Raw genomic sequence first — 15,024 nt, 5'->3', positions numbered from 1 at the left:
GAGTGTAAGGCCAATATGCAGGCCCACTGCGCCAAGAAAACCCAATATGGATACCATTCAATTCAAAGCTGATCGTATTTGTATTATGAGGCATTGGGCTAGTGTACTCTTCTATACCTGACCCAAGTTCTAAATCTAAGGCCCGTGTTTACTTTTAATAAAAGTAATTTTGATCATGGGTAATTTTAAAAATAATATCATTTTTTAAGCTTTCTATGAGTTCTTACACATCCTCTCAATAAATTTATTTGCTCCGCATGATTATCAAACAAAAAGCAATAGTAACGTTGAATACATTCATGAATTATATAAACATTACGTACTTTTTTTAAAAGAGAATAGAGTTTATTATTAAAAATTTTATATTTATTTATTTATTTTAAAAAAATATGTGATATTTATCTGCTACAAATATTATTTATCTATTATATTTCGGTGAAAATTGACAAGATCTACCACAATAAACATCTCCCGTCTTAAGGGTCATGATGGTAATGATGCTATTGCCCATGTCCAACCACAAAGTCATCTGATTGCTCGGCCCACCCCCCACGCCACTCGTTGACACATTCTCAGATATTTTCCACTCTCTTTTCAAATCAAAGAATCCGCTGCCCCAACACACAAATGTTTAGACTAAACAGTTAACATGAAGCAGCACCACATTAATTGATTTATAATTAACCAAAATTTGCGATTTTAAACGGATTGGTTAGATTCCAATTCCACCTGGTGCAGTTATTCAGTCTTTTAAACGGATTGTCCGTGCATGCATATGAACTCTAAAGCATATTACCATTCTCAAATCAAATTAACTTTTACGTAAGATCGATTTGATCAAAGTTAGACTTATAGTTAACTTGGGTTCCATTACAGGTAGGGGTGTGCATCCGGACCGGATTTTTTTTCCGGTCCGGTCCGGAAATCTGGATCCGGGTGAATCCGGGCGGTTTTATAAAATCCGGATCCGGTTACGGATCCAGTTTTATAATCCGGTAATCCGTAACCGGCTTTTATGTCCGCTTGTTTTATTATTTTCCAAAAACCAGGTGGTATCGATGGATGGAAACCACGAGCAGGAGCTCGAGGACCTCGAGCTTTTTCAAAAATACGTGGCCGATCGCTTCTCTGATCTTTTATCATCTAGCTCTGACGAGGCCGCTGATTCCCTGCTATCAGTCTCTTGGCTCCGCAAGCTCGTCGACGTGTTCCTTTGCTGCGAGGCCGAGTTCAAAGCCGTCCTTATAATGGGTCGAGATCCTTCACAGGTTTCCAAGCCCCCACTTGATCGTCTTGTCCCGGAGTTCCTCGACCGCGTGGTAAAGGCACTCGATGTTTGCAACGCGGTCTTGCACGGTGTCGAATCGGTCAGACACTACCAGAAGCTTGCGGAGATCGCTGTCTCGGCTTTCGAACAGAGACCGATCGGCGATGGACAGGTTCGCCGTGCCAAGAAGGCCCTGAATTCTCTGATGCTGACGCTCGAGGAAAAGGAGGGAAGCAACCACAAGTCAGCGGAGCGAGCTTGGTCATTCGGGCGCAAAGGTGCTACGAACAAGGACCGAGCCGCGCCCGGGCAATTCCGATCCTTGTCGTGGAACATGGCGATGGGCTGGTCCGCCGCGAAGCAAATCCAGGCCATGTCGGCCAACCTGGTGGCGCCGCGTGGCGCGGAATCATCCGGTCTGGCCTCCCCAGTTTACATAATGAGCACGGTCACGTTGTTTGTGATGTGGGCTCTGGTGGCGGCAACACCTTGCCAGGAGAGGAACGACTTGTCGACCCATTTCCCGGTGCCGCGGCAACTGGGATGGGCCCAGTCTATGGTCGCTCTACAAGAGAAGATTGCGGAGGAGTGGAAAAAGAAGAAGGAGAAAACCCGCTTGGCTGGGCTGCTGGAGGAGACGCAGAGGTTGGAGAGGTTGGGTCAGTCCCTGATCGAATTCGTCGACTCGTTTCATTTCCCTGTGGAGGGGGAGCGCTTGGAGGAGATGGCTTCACAAGTGGCTGAATTGGCCGATACTTGCAAGAAGATGGAGGAGGGTTTGGTGCCTTTGCAGCAACAAATCAGAGAGGTATAACCCGGATATCCGGGATTAAAGACCAAAAAAAAAAAAAAAATCCGGATATTCGGTTACAATCCGGATTGAATCCGGTTATCCGCCCGGATTAAGTTCAGGTTCAATCCGGGCGGATAACCGCCCTGATTTTAAAATCCGGATCCGGATCTGGTTATGGCCGGATACCCGGATCCGGATCCGGATGCACACCCCTAATTACAGGCTAGATCGATGTCGCCTGTTAGGATAAACAGAAATGCTATTTGCAATTCTATAGTATATCAGTTCTGTGCACACCATTTAATCATAACGAGACATTCATTCGAAACAGATATTCCCTTGTGGCTTTTCTCTACTCAATTTCAATTATGCAACTTCAGGTGCATTAATTGTAACGAACTTTTGGGAGGATATCAATCTTTTGATACACGTATCACTCTTTTAAACTATCTCACAATATCAATATATCTTTTATTATAAGATACTCAATAAAATTATTGATTTAGGGCAATCATTTAGGGATGCTCCATTTATATTCCAAGATTATTCTTATCATCAATAATTCATAACAAGTATAAAAAATAAATAAAACTTGTATATAAATTATGTGAATAAAAATTAACCACAGACCTAACTGAAATGTAAATTATGAAAATTTTAATTCATCATAGATAATATTCCTCACAGATATAACTGAAAAATAAATTATGGGAATATTAATTCACTATAGATATAACTGAAATGTAAACTATAGGAATAAACATATAATTTTATCAAGTAATAATAAGTAATTTAATATTTAATATTCACCTTGAGGACTGCAAATAATATATTGAAAAACTCACTTGAAGTAGAAGATCACTAACTTCAGAATCAATAGAGCCTCGGGCTGATAACGTGTTATGAAACTAAAAGATAAATAATATTGCACGTGTTATGAAACTGAAAGAGAAATGATATTGCAAAAGAAAGAATTATTATTCAATAAAAAACTTGAACTTATACAAGTGAATGATATTCGTATATATACGAGTACAATGACGATTTACATATAACTTAAATCATAATCGAGGGCTAAGAGAGATCATAATTAATGACTAAAAGTGATTATACAAATCTGTTTATAATAATTTTATATTTATTTAATTATTTAAAAAAATTACTAAAAATATCATATCTCTATTATATTTCGGTGAAGATTGACAGGATCGACCACAATAAACATCTCCAACCTTAGAGTCATGATGGTAATGATGCTATTGCCCATGTCCAACAACAAAGTAATCTGATTGCTCGGCCCACCCCCACGCCCCTCCTTGACACATTCTCAGATATTCTCCACTCTCTTTTCAAATCAAAGTATCCGCCGCCCCCAACACACAAATGTTTAGACTGAACAGTGATCATGAAGCATCACCACATTAATTGATTTATAATTAACCAAAATTTGCGATTTTAAACGGATTGATTAGATTCCAATTCTACCTGGTGCAGTTATTCAGTCTTTTAAACGGATTGTCCGTGCATGCATATGAACTCTAAAGCATGTTACCATTCTCAGATCAAATTAACTCTTACATAAGATGGATTTGGTCAAAGTTAGACTTATAGTTAACTTGGGTACCATTACAGGCTAAATCGATGTCACCTATTAAGATAAAGAGAAATAATATTTATAGTTTTATAGTATATCAGTTCTATGCACACTTGTTAAAAAAAATTTGATAAATCTAAAATTTACATAAAAAAATTATTGCTTTAACCATCGACTCGAAAAAAAATGTACAAAACTTAAATACCTAGATCAATACGCAGCGTTATGCTTAAGTTACATTTGGAAAGAACACGGCATGCCTCCTCCTAGTCTCCTAGACCAAATAACACTTGTCACCCAAGTCAGGTAACTCGTCAAAGTGTTGCTTGCACTTTATACATGAAGTCATGGAGGAAGACCCTACCTACTAGCTTCGTATTTGATGAAACGCTAATGTTATCCGTCATGATCTTGAGTTACCGACTTCATCGTCATCTATTAGCATCGACGTCGCCATCCGAATACAAAACCCCACAGTCGTAAGAAAGCATTGAGTTTGAATGTCTGTACCATACGCAAATCCAAAACGGCGATATGCTTTCATTGAATATTGATGCAGTCCTTTAATTTCTAATGGAATCGATACTTTTTCTTTTTTAAAGGAGGAAAAGAAGAAAAGTCTAATGTGAAAGCGATTATTAAGAATAAAAAAAATCTAGTTATAAGTATAATTGTATATTAATATGTATACTAATTTTTTGTTATTGATTAATTAATTTAAATTTTAAATATGAAAGAATCAATATTAATATAAAAATTAGTGCGTAATTTTACTTACAACAAAACTCTTAAAAATAAAATAAAGATTAACGAGAGTTGACAAATTCATCCAACTTGAACTTTACTCTCTTTCACGCTGCCCATGTGATCTTTTTCTCCTTGTTTGAACTTTGAACAGCTAAATAAGACAAGCATGAAGCATGCGTCGTTTAGAACAATTCTTAATGTTTTGGGAACAATTTTTTTATGTTATAATGTGGAAATACAGCCACACGTTTCTCTATCGCATCAACGGTCACCGGTCAAAGTTCCAGTACGGTTTGAGCCTCTAGGACCTGGAGTTCAAGGCCGCCCTCACTTTTTTTAGATGCAAGCATGCTGCAAACCATTGAGGGTCTTGTAGGTACCGGGTCAAGGCTAGGCTCAGAGACCAGCATTCAATGGGGAAAACAAAATTTAGCAGGCAAGAATTTTAGAAAAGATATTTATCACTGTAAATTATGTAATTATTACGTAATTATTTTAAAAAAATTAAATTATTTTGGAAAAATTAAAGAAAATATAAGATTTTCATACAAATTTAATTTTTTAATAATAAATATTATTATTTTTAAATAACTATATAATATTTACATATATAGTTATACGTATAATTACTCATCTTATGAAATTACCATCAAGTCAATGTATAAGCATATCCCGCGCGTTCAGAAACAACTCTCAACAAATATATAGGCACTAAACCCGTGTTTTGTTTTTTAAGAAATTGTTCTCGTCCTTGTATGAATTTTTTTTAATATATATATAGTTTTTACGTTCAACAATTTTCTATACTCCAGCCTTTTTTCCAAGGGTGGGGCTACTTGCCCTTTGCAAAAAAAAAAAAAAAAACTTTTTCTTTTTTATATTTTTTAATATTTTTTTTAAAAATACATTAATATATTTAAATTTATTTTTTTAATTATTAAATAAAGAAATTTAACAAGCAGTGTAGATTTAAGTGTTGAGAAAAGTTGAGAATAGTAATAAAAAATAAGTAAAAATAATAATAAAGTAATGAGTAATAATAAAAAGTAGTTAAAAAATAATGAATATTAATAAAAATAAATAAATAATAATAATAAAATAATAAATAATAATTAGAAATGTTAAGGAAAGTTAAAACACTCATGATATCCAAACACATGGACAGCATAGTAGCATTCTGCTTTTTCTAAACTTGTATGGTCCACAAGGACATCCACCAGAGAAATCAACTATGGGACATGTTTGGAGTTGAGATATTGACTTTCTCCTCAATAACGAAGACTCGGCAACAGATTAAGGGATTTTTTTTTTTTTTTAATCAATCTTGATCATATTTAGAAAACTGAATAAGAGTTTTACACAAATTAGAGACTTTAACGAGAAAACGTAAGTACAAAATAAATACAAGACATTACAAAATAGGTAGATCGTTTTCGTTTTAGGAATCTAAAAGATACTGGGTAGTTTTATAAAAGATATATTGTAAGGGCGATTTTAGATGCAATTTTTATATTATGTAACGGCTCATTATGTCATATTATGCACCCATTAATTTTGGTAACCTTAAATTTTAATAGGAGATTAATTCTAGAAGAACTATAACAAGTGACTTATATCATTAAGTACATTAAAAATGGACCAGTCTAGTGAAGAGGACAGAGTCAATAAGGGACATGTGATTATTTGACTATCTCTTTCAATAGTAATGCTGGAAATTTTCATGAGGGCAACTTATTCAATTGTAAGTTTTGCTGCTATAGCTTATCCAAGAATTGGGTTTGTTAAGGCAATATGTTTAGTAACTGCAAAGATGATATCTCCCTCACGAAATGTTTCTGACCGCTACAGTCAATAGATTAAGGGTTAGCTTTTATTAGAAGATATTTCATTATTATTTATTATTTTATTATTATATTTTACTTATTTTTAATGACTTTTTATTGCTATTCACTTTTATTTAATATTTTATTATTATTTTTTTTACCATTGAGATACCTCTGCCCAATCGCATCTAAAATCGCCCACCACTCATTTTTTAATATCAATTATCAAACCCATTCCACTCCCCTTCCCCAAATTTCAGTTCCTATTATTAATTAATTCTGGATTTTAGTCAAACTACGCCTTCCCCTAATCATAGCACGTTACATATCATGATTGGGACCCAAGTAAATTTTGCACATAATATTCTTGGGATGAAAATTGACTTGACCAATGAGCACTGTCCACCTCATCCATTCACCAATTTTTTAAAAATGGTGATGATGAGGATGACGACGCTGCCATGGCCCATCTCCAACTACAGAGCTATCTAATTGCTCGGCCCACTCTCCAACAACCCACCTCCTTTGCCATCACGCCTCTTTGACTCTTTCCTATTTGTGTTCCCCATCTTTTCTAATCCCATAGTGGCTCATTAAGAAGCACTACCAAATCAATTAATTAATTAATTAATAATTGACGATCTAAGTTCGTAATCAACTGATAAATAAATTAAACCGATTGATGAGATTCCATTTCGACATCCACTGAAGTTATCTTGTTTAAAAATACAGCAACGACAAAATTAAAAAGGAAAAAAAAAAAAAGGAATCAATTTACAATCCAGTCCTCCCACTACCTCGAAATTACGAAAGTCTACGTCGCTTTACTGACTGCCTTTATTTTCTTTTTTTTTCAGGTTGACTCAAAGACCATCCCTACACCGGCACCCACGTTCTCCTGCACCCCGGGTGTACCAGAGTGACGGTGCTCCCCCTCGTAGGTTACGATCAGCATCGTCGGATCGTCCGGAGCTCTCTCCACGTGTTTTCTCGCCGGGCAGCCCCTTAGCGTGCTACACTTGTAATATCCACTGAAACAAACAAATGGGAGAAAAAAGTGTTAAAAAGATTGGTTCGCAGAAGAATCAACGGTCAGGTACGAGAGTATACAGTAGTTACCGTGGGTAGGGCGATCCCTTGATCGGTTTCTGACCGTATTTCCTCCAAGAGTATTCATCTGGTGGAATATCGGCGATTTTTGAACTTATTGCTGGGACTCTGATTGTTTTCTTCACACGATTTTTCCTGAAAGTATTTAATCAAAAAAATTATATATAAAAACTAGAAGATAAAATCTGCCTAAAATAGTGAGCGTAATGCGCGCTGTGCAGAACGGAGGAACAGATTCACTGTTGACGAAATATCTCGTTGACGGTTGACCCTGATCTAGGACTTTCCAGTTCAACAAACAAACAACTCGAGCGATTCAACTCAGTCTAAACCGATTTGTTTTAACTTACTAATAAAAATAAAGAGAAAATGGAAATGCTGTTTCGCAATCCAAGGTTTTACTCAACGCCGTCCGGTAAGAGTTACAGAGTAAACTCGGTTCACTCGCCCAGCTAAACCAGCGTTATGTGTTTACTAAAAACGCTGAACCACTAAGGTTATGCTAAGATGCGCAGATGGTAAGGAGCACGGCGTACCTTCTCTTAGAGCAGTGGCACTTGCTACCGGAGCCGGATAATTTGCCGGAGAGATTGTCGGAGTGCTCGTGGCACCTCTTTTTGTACGGCGCCATCGAGAGCGGCGGCTTGCCCCCCGAACCTGCCGGCGCAGGAGCTGCTAAGATCGAGGACCCTAGCTTCCCGTTCGAGACGCTGCCGTCTCCGGTGATTGCCGAAGACATGAAAGATGAGCTCGACGAGACGCTGAAGGTCTCCTTCGTGAACTCGAGCTCGGTGGCCTTAGAGCTTGAGGAAAAACCATTAGGTTTTGTGAAGTCAAGTGTCACGGTCTGAGGCTGAGAGGGAAGGAAGTTCGGCTGAGAAAGGATCGGAGCCTGATGTAAGGCCACCGGAGTTACGATCGGCGCCGGAGGCAAGGTGGGCTTAGAAGTGATCGGAGTGGGAGCTAGGGTTAGGGTCTGTGAGTGAGGGACAAAGATAGAGGCGGACGAGGATGAGGACGAAGGAGAAGAAGAGGAGTGAACGGGTCCGCGTCTGAACCGGGCGTGGCCGGTCCGGTTCAGGAGACAAATGACTTTTTTGAACTTGGAAACGGTGCGGTCCGTGATATCCGTGCAGTCGGAGTGATTTGGCTGGTGAGACAAGAGGCGGATCAGGTGCTCCATGCTCTTGATGCCTTGAGACGCAGCTTCTTGAATAGCCGTCTGGTCGTCCATTGACTTGGGGAAGTGCAAGAGCTCCACGGCCATTTCTCAGGCTCTATATGTGGAGGAAGAGAAAGAGATCAAGAAGGAGAAGCTTTTCAGGGAGATAAAAATACGAAAAACTTAACAAGTCATTGAAGCCTGAAGGGGAAGAAAACGAACGAAAAGTTTGAGAGGAAGAGTGGTATAGAGACAGAGAGATGGTGGGGGATATAAGGGTGGGTTGGGGGAACGGGTGACCGGATGACCTGGCTAATAAGTGGGAGGTGGAAGTCAAAGTGGGTACGTGATCTGAGGGCCAAGATGGGTTTGAAGATTGAATAATTCTGAGCGTCAGCCACTATTTGGCTTCAGCCGGAGCACACCTTACGTGGTGTGTAGTAAAATGACATTTATGTCCCTGAAAAACAGAACGTCAGAGGATCATAATTCGAAGATTTCAAACTTCCCCCTCCTTCTCTCATCTCGTCTCCGAATCCTCCCCTCTCCGAATCCTCCCCTCCCCACCCACGACCCACCCCCCACCCATATCCCCTCGCTAGGGCAAACCCACCCCCATTCGAATCTGAAGAAACGTTGTAACTACTCCTCTCCGAATCATCCCCACCCCCCCACGAGCAAACCCTCTTCCCCCCCATCCCAATCCTCTCTCCCATCCCGACCCCTAACCCCCGCGTCGCCCAGAAAACCCACCCCCATTCGAATCTGTCCTGCAAAATACGAGCTGGTTCGTCGCGTCGCATCACCTGCCTCTGTCATATTTGTTTCACCGGCGCTTGCTCAGTCGCATAGGTAAATGTTGTACCTAGTTTTCCTTTCAAATGATTATCAAATAATTTACTGAGAAATTTGTTTTGTTGAGTATTGTGAGATGGGTTTCGAAAGAGATGGGTTTCGAAAGAGATGGGTTTCGATAGAGATGGGTTTCGGAAGAGATGGGTTTCGAAAGACCTAGGGCAAACACATTGCAAACCTTATTTTCTGCTTGACGAGCTCGGTTTCACAAACATTATCATTTACATTTTGAAGTCGAACAAAAGAGGGATAATTTTTCTGGTACTCTGCTTTTTCCTTAAGACTCTTTTTTATTAGATCATTGTATCTAGTTATGGTAGTGCTATATTATAATTTTTCGATGATTATTAGTTTGATCTGTGTAGTGGAAAAAAGTACCAAAATAAATTACAGAACTCAATAGTTTTGGTTGTGCATAAAACAAAATAAAACCGAGAATAATGTGATGAATCATGAAAAAACTTTGCTAATAATTGGAATGGCTCACACCTGCTGCATGTGATGAATCATGTAAATAATTTAAGCGTTTCATGAAATATTTATAATACATGAAAGTGATACTCATTAAATGTGCATAGCTTGTATCAAATATGGATTGCCCAAATGTGTATTGGGTGTTTGCTTTTAGTTAGTTTATCTGTTTTCAACCTGATGTTGTTGGTTAAGTTTAGTTGATAAGGAAAATATCTGACATATTTGATCCAAAGGCCTGTTTGTATTGGCATGCCAAGTGGTGCGTATTCTAATGGACATGCTTACTGTTTTGTTGTTCATGAAGAATGAACTGGATAGACTGTATTTGTGCAGGGGTTCAAGTCTGTTTATTTGGTTTTGCTAGTGATTTTCTGCATCTTTCTTCAGCAGTCATTCATTAGGCTCTATTACCGTGTACTGGATTATCACAATTAGATAGACTCTTGTGTTTGTACTTGTCATTCGATTTTTTGAAGGTGGCATGGCATCATCCCAATCATCATCTTCATTTGGTGATTTTGTGATGGAATCACCAACTTGTTGGTGTGGCTTGAAAACACAACTAAAGACATCCCGCACTAAGTCTAATCCGTTGAGAAAATTTTTTGCTTGCCCAAAATATGATACGGTAAAGCAGCTAATCCTTAGTCATAATATCTTAAAATATTCATGCTTCCAGCCTATTCGTGTTAATAATTGGGAGTTTGAACTGGTTGCAGGGCGATGCACGATGTGAATTCTTCGTGTGGACGGATATATATCTTTTGCTAGATCAAAACATTCGGAGTAGAGAGACTAAAGTTTGGACTATGTGGGATGAGGTCTTGCTGCGAGAGTGCCAAGTGCAGAAAAGGGAGGAGAAAGTAAACGAGAGAGAGAGAAGCCTGAAAAAATCTAATAGAACATTATTGTGTTTGTATTGGATTCTTACAGCTGTAATAATTATAGCTTGGTTTGGATAAATTGGAAGTTGACTGTCATGTATGGAAACTTTTCATTTTGTGCTTGTTCCCGACATGTAATTTGTGTATGTAATAGTTTTGGTTATGATGTACAAGCAAGGGAAATTTCCAGCCACCTTGTATAATTATTTAGCTCTTTAATTAATGAATATATGTTTCAACTTCGTATCCATTCAGATTCTGCTATTGAGTAGCATCCAGAAATTGGTTGAAACTGTTTGGCTAATCATGACACAGGTTTATATGCCTATGTAAGTTTCCAGCCACCTAACCACCATCCATGAAATATGGTCCCCTTGGTTTGAGTTAGTTAGGACAGTTGATGTATTTCTGGAATTTGAAGAAGAATAACTTCTCGGGAATATAGCACTACCGTGACTTGCATACATTAGAATCAAACTTAAATGTATTACATCCAAGTCATACGTATAAGCCAACAGAAAGTTAAATACATTCGGATCATTAAATTTGTTCTATAAAATTCATAATCACGTAGATGGGTGACTTTGTGTTTCCCAAAAATCAATTCAGTGCTACTCTTCTGCCCAAAAAACAAATGCATGGATCCAGAAAGTTGTCGCCTACATATGTTGCCGTGCATCTTAAAGCCGCCTAACCAAGACATATCTCCCTCCTGAGTTGAAGATCAACAAAATGATCCCAAGTAGTTCTGCTCATATACAAAGCAGATTGTTAATGAATAAATAGACAAAAATACAAAAATACAAAACTTTTTTTTGATAAGTAAAGGATGGAATAAACAAAAATACAAAACTTAAACAACTTATAAATTTGTTTCATGAAATCTTCAACGTCTACAAAAAAGGTTGAGGTTCAAGGATATCAAACCTTCAACTTTGTACCACCTATATTTTCCATAGCAACCTACTCTTCATACTGCCACCCCTGCAGCTCAACACCACTGCCTAGATTTAGAAGTAAGGCCCAAAAATGCAAAAAGAAAAAAAAAAATGTTGCAAATCTGTAAAACAAGCCCAAAGTATAGAGAACTCACACCTGTTACATATCTCCAAAAGCTTTGTTAACCATCGGCCCCTTTTCATACCCCACTGCACTATAAATTATTGTTCATCACAAGTGGTTAATAGAAATGTTCCAAAAACTCCGTCCATAATTACACAACATTTTCCACTTGGTCATGCATCTGAAAAATCAACACAACAGTCACCCATCCAAAATAGAGCACATATATTATCCATGATGACTCCAGCATTAGACCACATCAAAAATGGTCACCCATCTGGAAAAAAAAATTAATATACAGTATCAAGTTTACCTTTCAATAAATAAACAACCAACCAACTAGATTAACTCAGTCATCGACCAAAATGCATTTAACAGAAAGTGTGAGAGGTAGAACAATGTGTATAACACCTCATCATTCCCCAATGGCAGCCCTTGTGTGAGAACACTGTTTTGTGTTCCCATATCACCAACTCCCGCATCACGTTCAACTCCCTCATCTAGCTGAGATGCCGGGCTGTTCAAGAATGTTGTTTCATTCTCAAATATCAGCCTGCAAGTCTAACCATTCATAAAGGACAAAAATTAAACTGGAACGTTCATTACTTTCTTAAAGTTAATATAAACTTTAGCTGAAATGTTTAATATGTTAAAATAGATACCGTTTTCCGTTTTCTCTTTGTTGCCAACTTCTCCAATGGCGGAACCTTTCTCTTAATTGGGGGTCTCCCTTTCCCTCGGACCACATGGGGGCTTAATAGCTTCTTTCCCTTATCCGTTAAACTGCTGTGGCCGACCACGGTTGATTCAGAATTGTTGCATCGACGTACATCTTCATCATCACATTTCGAATCAAAGTCATCGACATACCGCAGGAAAGCATTCACACGCTCAGAACTTGGGGATATTTTTGTTGCTAGTTTCATGCATCGTTTAACCACCATCTCATACCTCCGTGCATCTCCACTAGCCCGACAGTCATCATAACTACTTGGGATCAATGTATATCTCCGTTTCTCGTCCTTTCTCCATCGATCCAAGACATATCTTTCTGGCAACACACTAATCCTCTTAAACTGACAAACTCTAAGTGCATGCCTACATAAAATTCCCCTCATCTCAAATAGAGCACATGTGCATTTCAATTCGCACTCCTCTTCATTATAATAAACTGTGTAGTGGACTATTTTTGTGCAGTCATCAAAAGCTATTTCATCCAAAATATCGAAGGTTGAAATGCACCCCTGCTGGGAGACCATTGTGCAATTACAACACATTAAGCCCATCAACTCTTTTTGGAACTCTTTAAACTTTGTTGCCGTGTATACTTTCTGAAACTGCTTCTCAAAGTTGAAAGGGGACACACAAGGGATCGTTTGGTTAATAGAGTTGAAATCAGCCGTGGTCTCCACCTCTACCTTTTTCCTGAGAGCATTATCGAATTGGTCGACAAATTCCTTCAACGTCGTTCCAGAATGGACATACCCGTCGAAAAAAGCATTCATGCTTTCTGAACGTTGGGTCGTACTCATACCAGCCCAAAATACGTCTTTCAAATAAACTGGAACCCAAAAGGTCCTTTCCTCGTATAAGGACTTGAGCCAATTATTCTCTCTTAAATCATACATATCAAGTAGTTGACCCCATCTCTCCTCAAATTCCGTGGAGGTATGTGAATCATACAAAGCAGCCTGAATGGAGGATTTCAACCCTGAGCTGAAATGGGAGTGAGAACCTAACTTCTCGGGAAGTTTGCGCATTATATGCCATAGACAATATCTATGGCGGGTTCCCGGAAATACAAGGGCAATTGCGTTCTTCATTGCCCGGTCTTGGTCCGTTATGATCGCCTTCGGCGCTCGACCGTTCATGCAGTCCAACCACATTCTAAACAACCAAATGAAGGTGTGTGTGTCCTCACTTGACAACAAACCTGCCCCTAGTAATATGGATTGGCCATGATGATTAACACCGATAAATGGAGCAAAAGGCATTCCGTATCGATTTGTTAGGTACGTTGTGTCGAATGTCACAACGTCCCCGAAACACTCATAAGATGCTCGACAACGTGCATCGGCCCAAAAAACATTTCTTAGCCGTCCCTCATCATCAACGTCGATGTCATAAACGAAACCATCATTCTTCTGTCTCATTCTTTGGAAATAAACCCTGAGTGCTTCACCACCTCCTTTTCCCAACCTTAAATGTCTAGACTTATCAATGAAATTCCGACAATCTTTCTCTTGAAATTCTAAGTTTTCAAACCCCCCCGCATCAACTACTAGAGAATAATAATTCTTATTCATTCGGATACCGGCTCTGTCATTTAACTCAAGAATTCTTTGACTATATTCATCTAGAACCTTGTGTGATCTTAAGAGTCTAGTCTTCTTGGGGCTCACAGTGATATGGTTGTGTGTATTCTCAACAGTGGTGACAAGCCATTTTTCATTTTGTTTCAAAGTGGCATTTACCTTCGCCTTGCAATCCGTCTTAGTTGTTGGCCGTGGCTTAGATATATCCTTGTGCTTCGGTTGGTATTTTCCTCCACGAGCACAACCAACTGTGACATACACAGGCCGACCATCATCATCTCTCTTCGTCCTCTGTGTCCTTACACCGAATCCCTCTTGCTTAGCATATTTCTTATAGTACCCCAAAAGCTCTTTTACACTCTCGAATTCCATCCCAGATCTTGGAGCATCAACCCGTACCTCATCATCCGGGACAACGGTGCTACCCTCCAAGTCTTCTTCTATGTCGAGATACATTTCTAAAGATGAAAACAGCGGGATGGATTAGACCTCATTCAATCAGAGCATCATTAAAGTGAAAGCATACAGAACTTAAATACCATCAGCAGCATCATCAAATGTACAACCAACATTTTCTGAGAACTCTGGGCATTCGGGAGATTCTTGCAAAGAAGCATATGGATTGCCCGACGAAGGGTACTGCATTGTACAACCAATGCAAAAAAAATTATAGGTGTTAGTTTGGAAACATGACTTCATCCAAATTTTTGCCAAAAAAATTTGGGAATTTAGGGTAACTAATACTTGGCATGGGTCTTCAACTCGATTAAAGTCATCCGGATTACTCGGTTGAGGGTAGGACATATTTACATCAACTTGATTCTGTAATTATGGAAATAGTTAGATTCATGAGCATCGAGTTCAAACACCCTTCGGATTTAAACTCGAAGTTTCCCAAAAATCAGCAAACTATAAAGACAACCATCAGCCCATGCTTT

At 38.7% G+C, this 15,024-nt stretch overlaps 3 protein-coding genes and 1 long non-coding RNA gene across 4 annotated transcripts; 2 read left to right on the top strand and 2 right to left on the bottom strand.

Annotated features, from left to right (window-relative positions):
- Positions 1-485: 485 nt before the first annotated feature.
- On the top strand, positions 486-2,081 carry LOC122316421 (protein ROH1-like). Its single transcript, XM_043132939.1, has 2 exons — positions 486-491; positions 984-2,081. Exons 1-2 carry the CDS (start codon positions 486-488, stop codon positions 2,079-2,081), a joined length of 1,104 nt encoding a protein of 367 aa, XP_042988873.1.
- A 4,805-nt stretch (positions 2,082-6,886) lies between these two features.
- LOC122317302 (probable WRKY transcription factor 11) lies at positions 6,887-8,750 on the bottom strand. Its single transcript, XM_043134303.1, has 3 exons — positions 7,871-8,750; positions 7,344-7,469; positions 6,887-7,255 (listed from the first exon to the last, which is right to left on the bottom strand). Exons 1-3 carry the CDS (start codon positions 8,599-8,601, stop codon positions 7,078-7,080), a joined length of 1,035 nt encoding a protein of 344 aa, XP_042990237.1. The 5' UTR covers positions 8,602-8,750; the 3' UTR covers positions 6,887-7,077.
- A 59-nt stretch (positions 8,751-8,809) lies between these two features.
- Positions 8,810-10,831, top strand: LOC122317303. Its single transcript, XR_006244415.1, has 2 exons — positions 8,810-10,453; positions 10,545-10,831. It is a non-coding gene; the product is annotated as an uncharacterized LOC122317303 (long non-coding RNA).
- Positions 10,832-11,151: 320 nt separating this feature from the next.
- On the bottom strand, positions 11,152-14,731 carry LOC122316420 (protein FAR1-RELATED SEQUENCE 4-like). The gene is made up of 6 exons (XM_043132938.1): positions 14,626-14,731; positions 12,434-14,544; positions 12,183-12,332; positions 11,805-12,048; positions 11,637-11,693; positions 11,152-11,457 (listed from the first exon to the last, which is right to left on the bottom strand). Exons 1-4 carry the CDS (start codon positions 14,729-14,731, stop codon positions 12,031-12,033), a joined length of 2,385 nt encoding a protein of 794 aa, XP_042988872.1. The 3' UTR covers positions 11,152-11,457; positions 11,637-11,693; positions 11,805-12,030.
- Between the last annotated feature and the right edge of the window lie 293 nt (positions 14,732-15,024).

Source organism: Carya illinoinensis, chromosome 7 (genome assembly GCF_018687715.1).
Source record: "Carya illinoinensis cultivar Pawnee chromosome 7, C.illinoinensisPawnee_v1, whole genome shotgun sequence".
In the NCBI taxonomy this organism is placed as follows: domain Eukaryota; kingdom Viridiplantae; phylum Streptophyta; class Magnoliopsida; order Fagales; family Juglandaceae; genus Carya; species Carya illinoinensis.
This window is presented reverse-complemented; position numbering and strand designations above follow the sequence as displayed.

Bases quoted from the DNA above. Each gene is read 5' to 3' on its own strand.
- LOC122317302 (XM_043134303.1), bottom strand. From the start codon at position 8,601: ATGGCCGTGGAGCTCTTGCACTTCCCCAAGTCAATGGACGACCAGACG. The intron at 7,470-7,870 runs GTACGCCGTGCT...AAATACTTTCAG, and splicing joins TGCCACTGCTCTAAGAGAAG to GAAAAATCGTGTGAAGAAAA. The intron at 7,256-7,343 runs GTAACTACTGTA...TGTTTGTTTCAG, and splicing joins AAGGGATCGCCCTACCCACG to TGGATATTACAAGTGTAGCA.
- LOC122316420 (XM_043132938.1), bottom strand. From the start codon at position 14,731: ATGCAGTACCCTTCGTCGGGCAATCCATATGCTTCTTTGCAAGAATCT. The intron at 14,545-14,625 runs GTATTTAAGTTC...TTTCATCTTTAG, and splicing joins ATTTGATGATGCTGCTGATG to AAATGTATCTCGACATAGAA. The intron at 12,333-12,433 runs GTATCTATTTTA...ATGAATGGTTAG, and splicing joins CAAAGAGAAAACGGAAAACG to ACTTGCAGGCTGATATTTGA.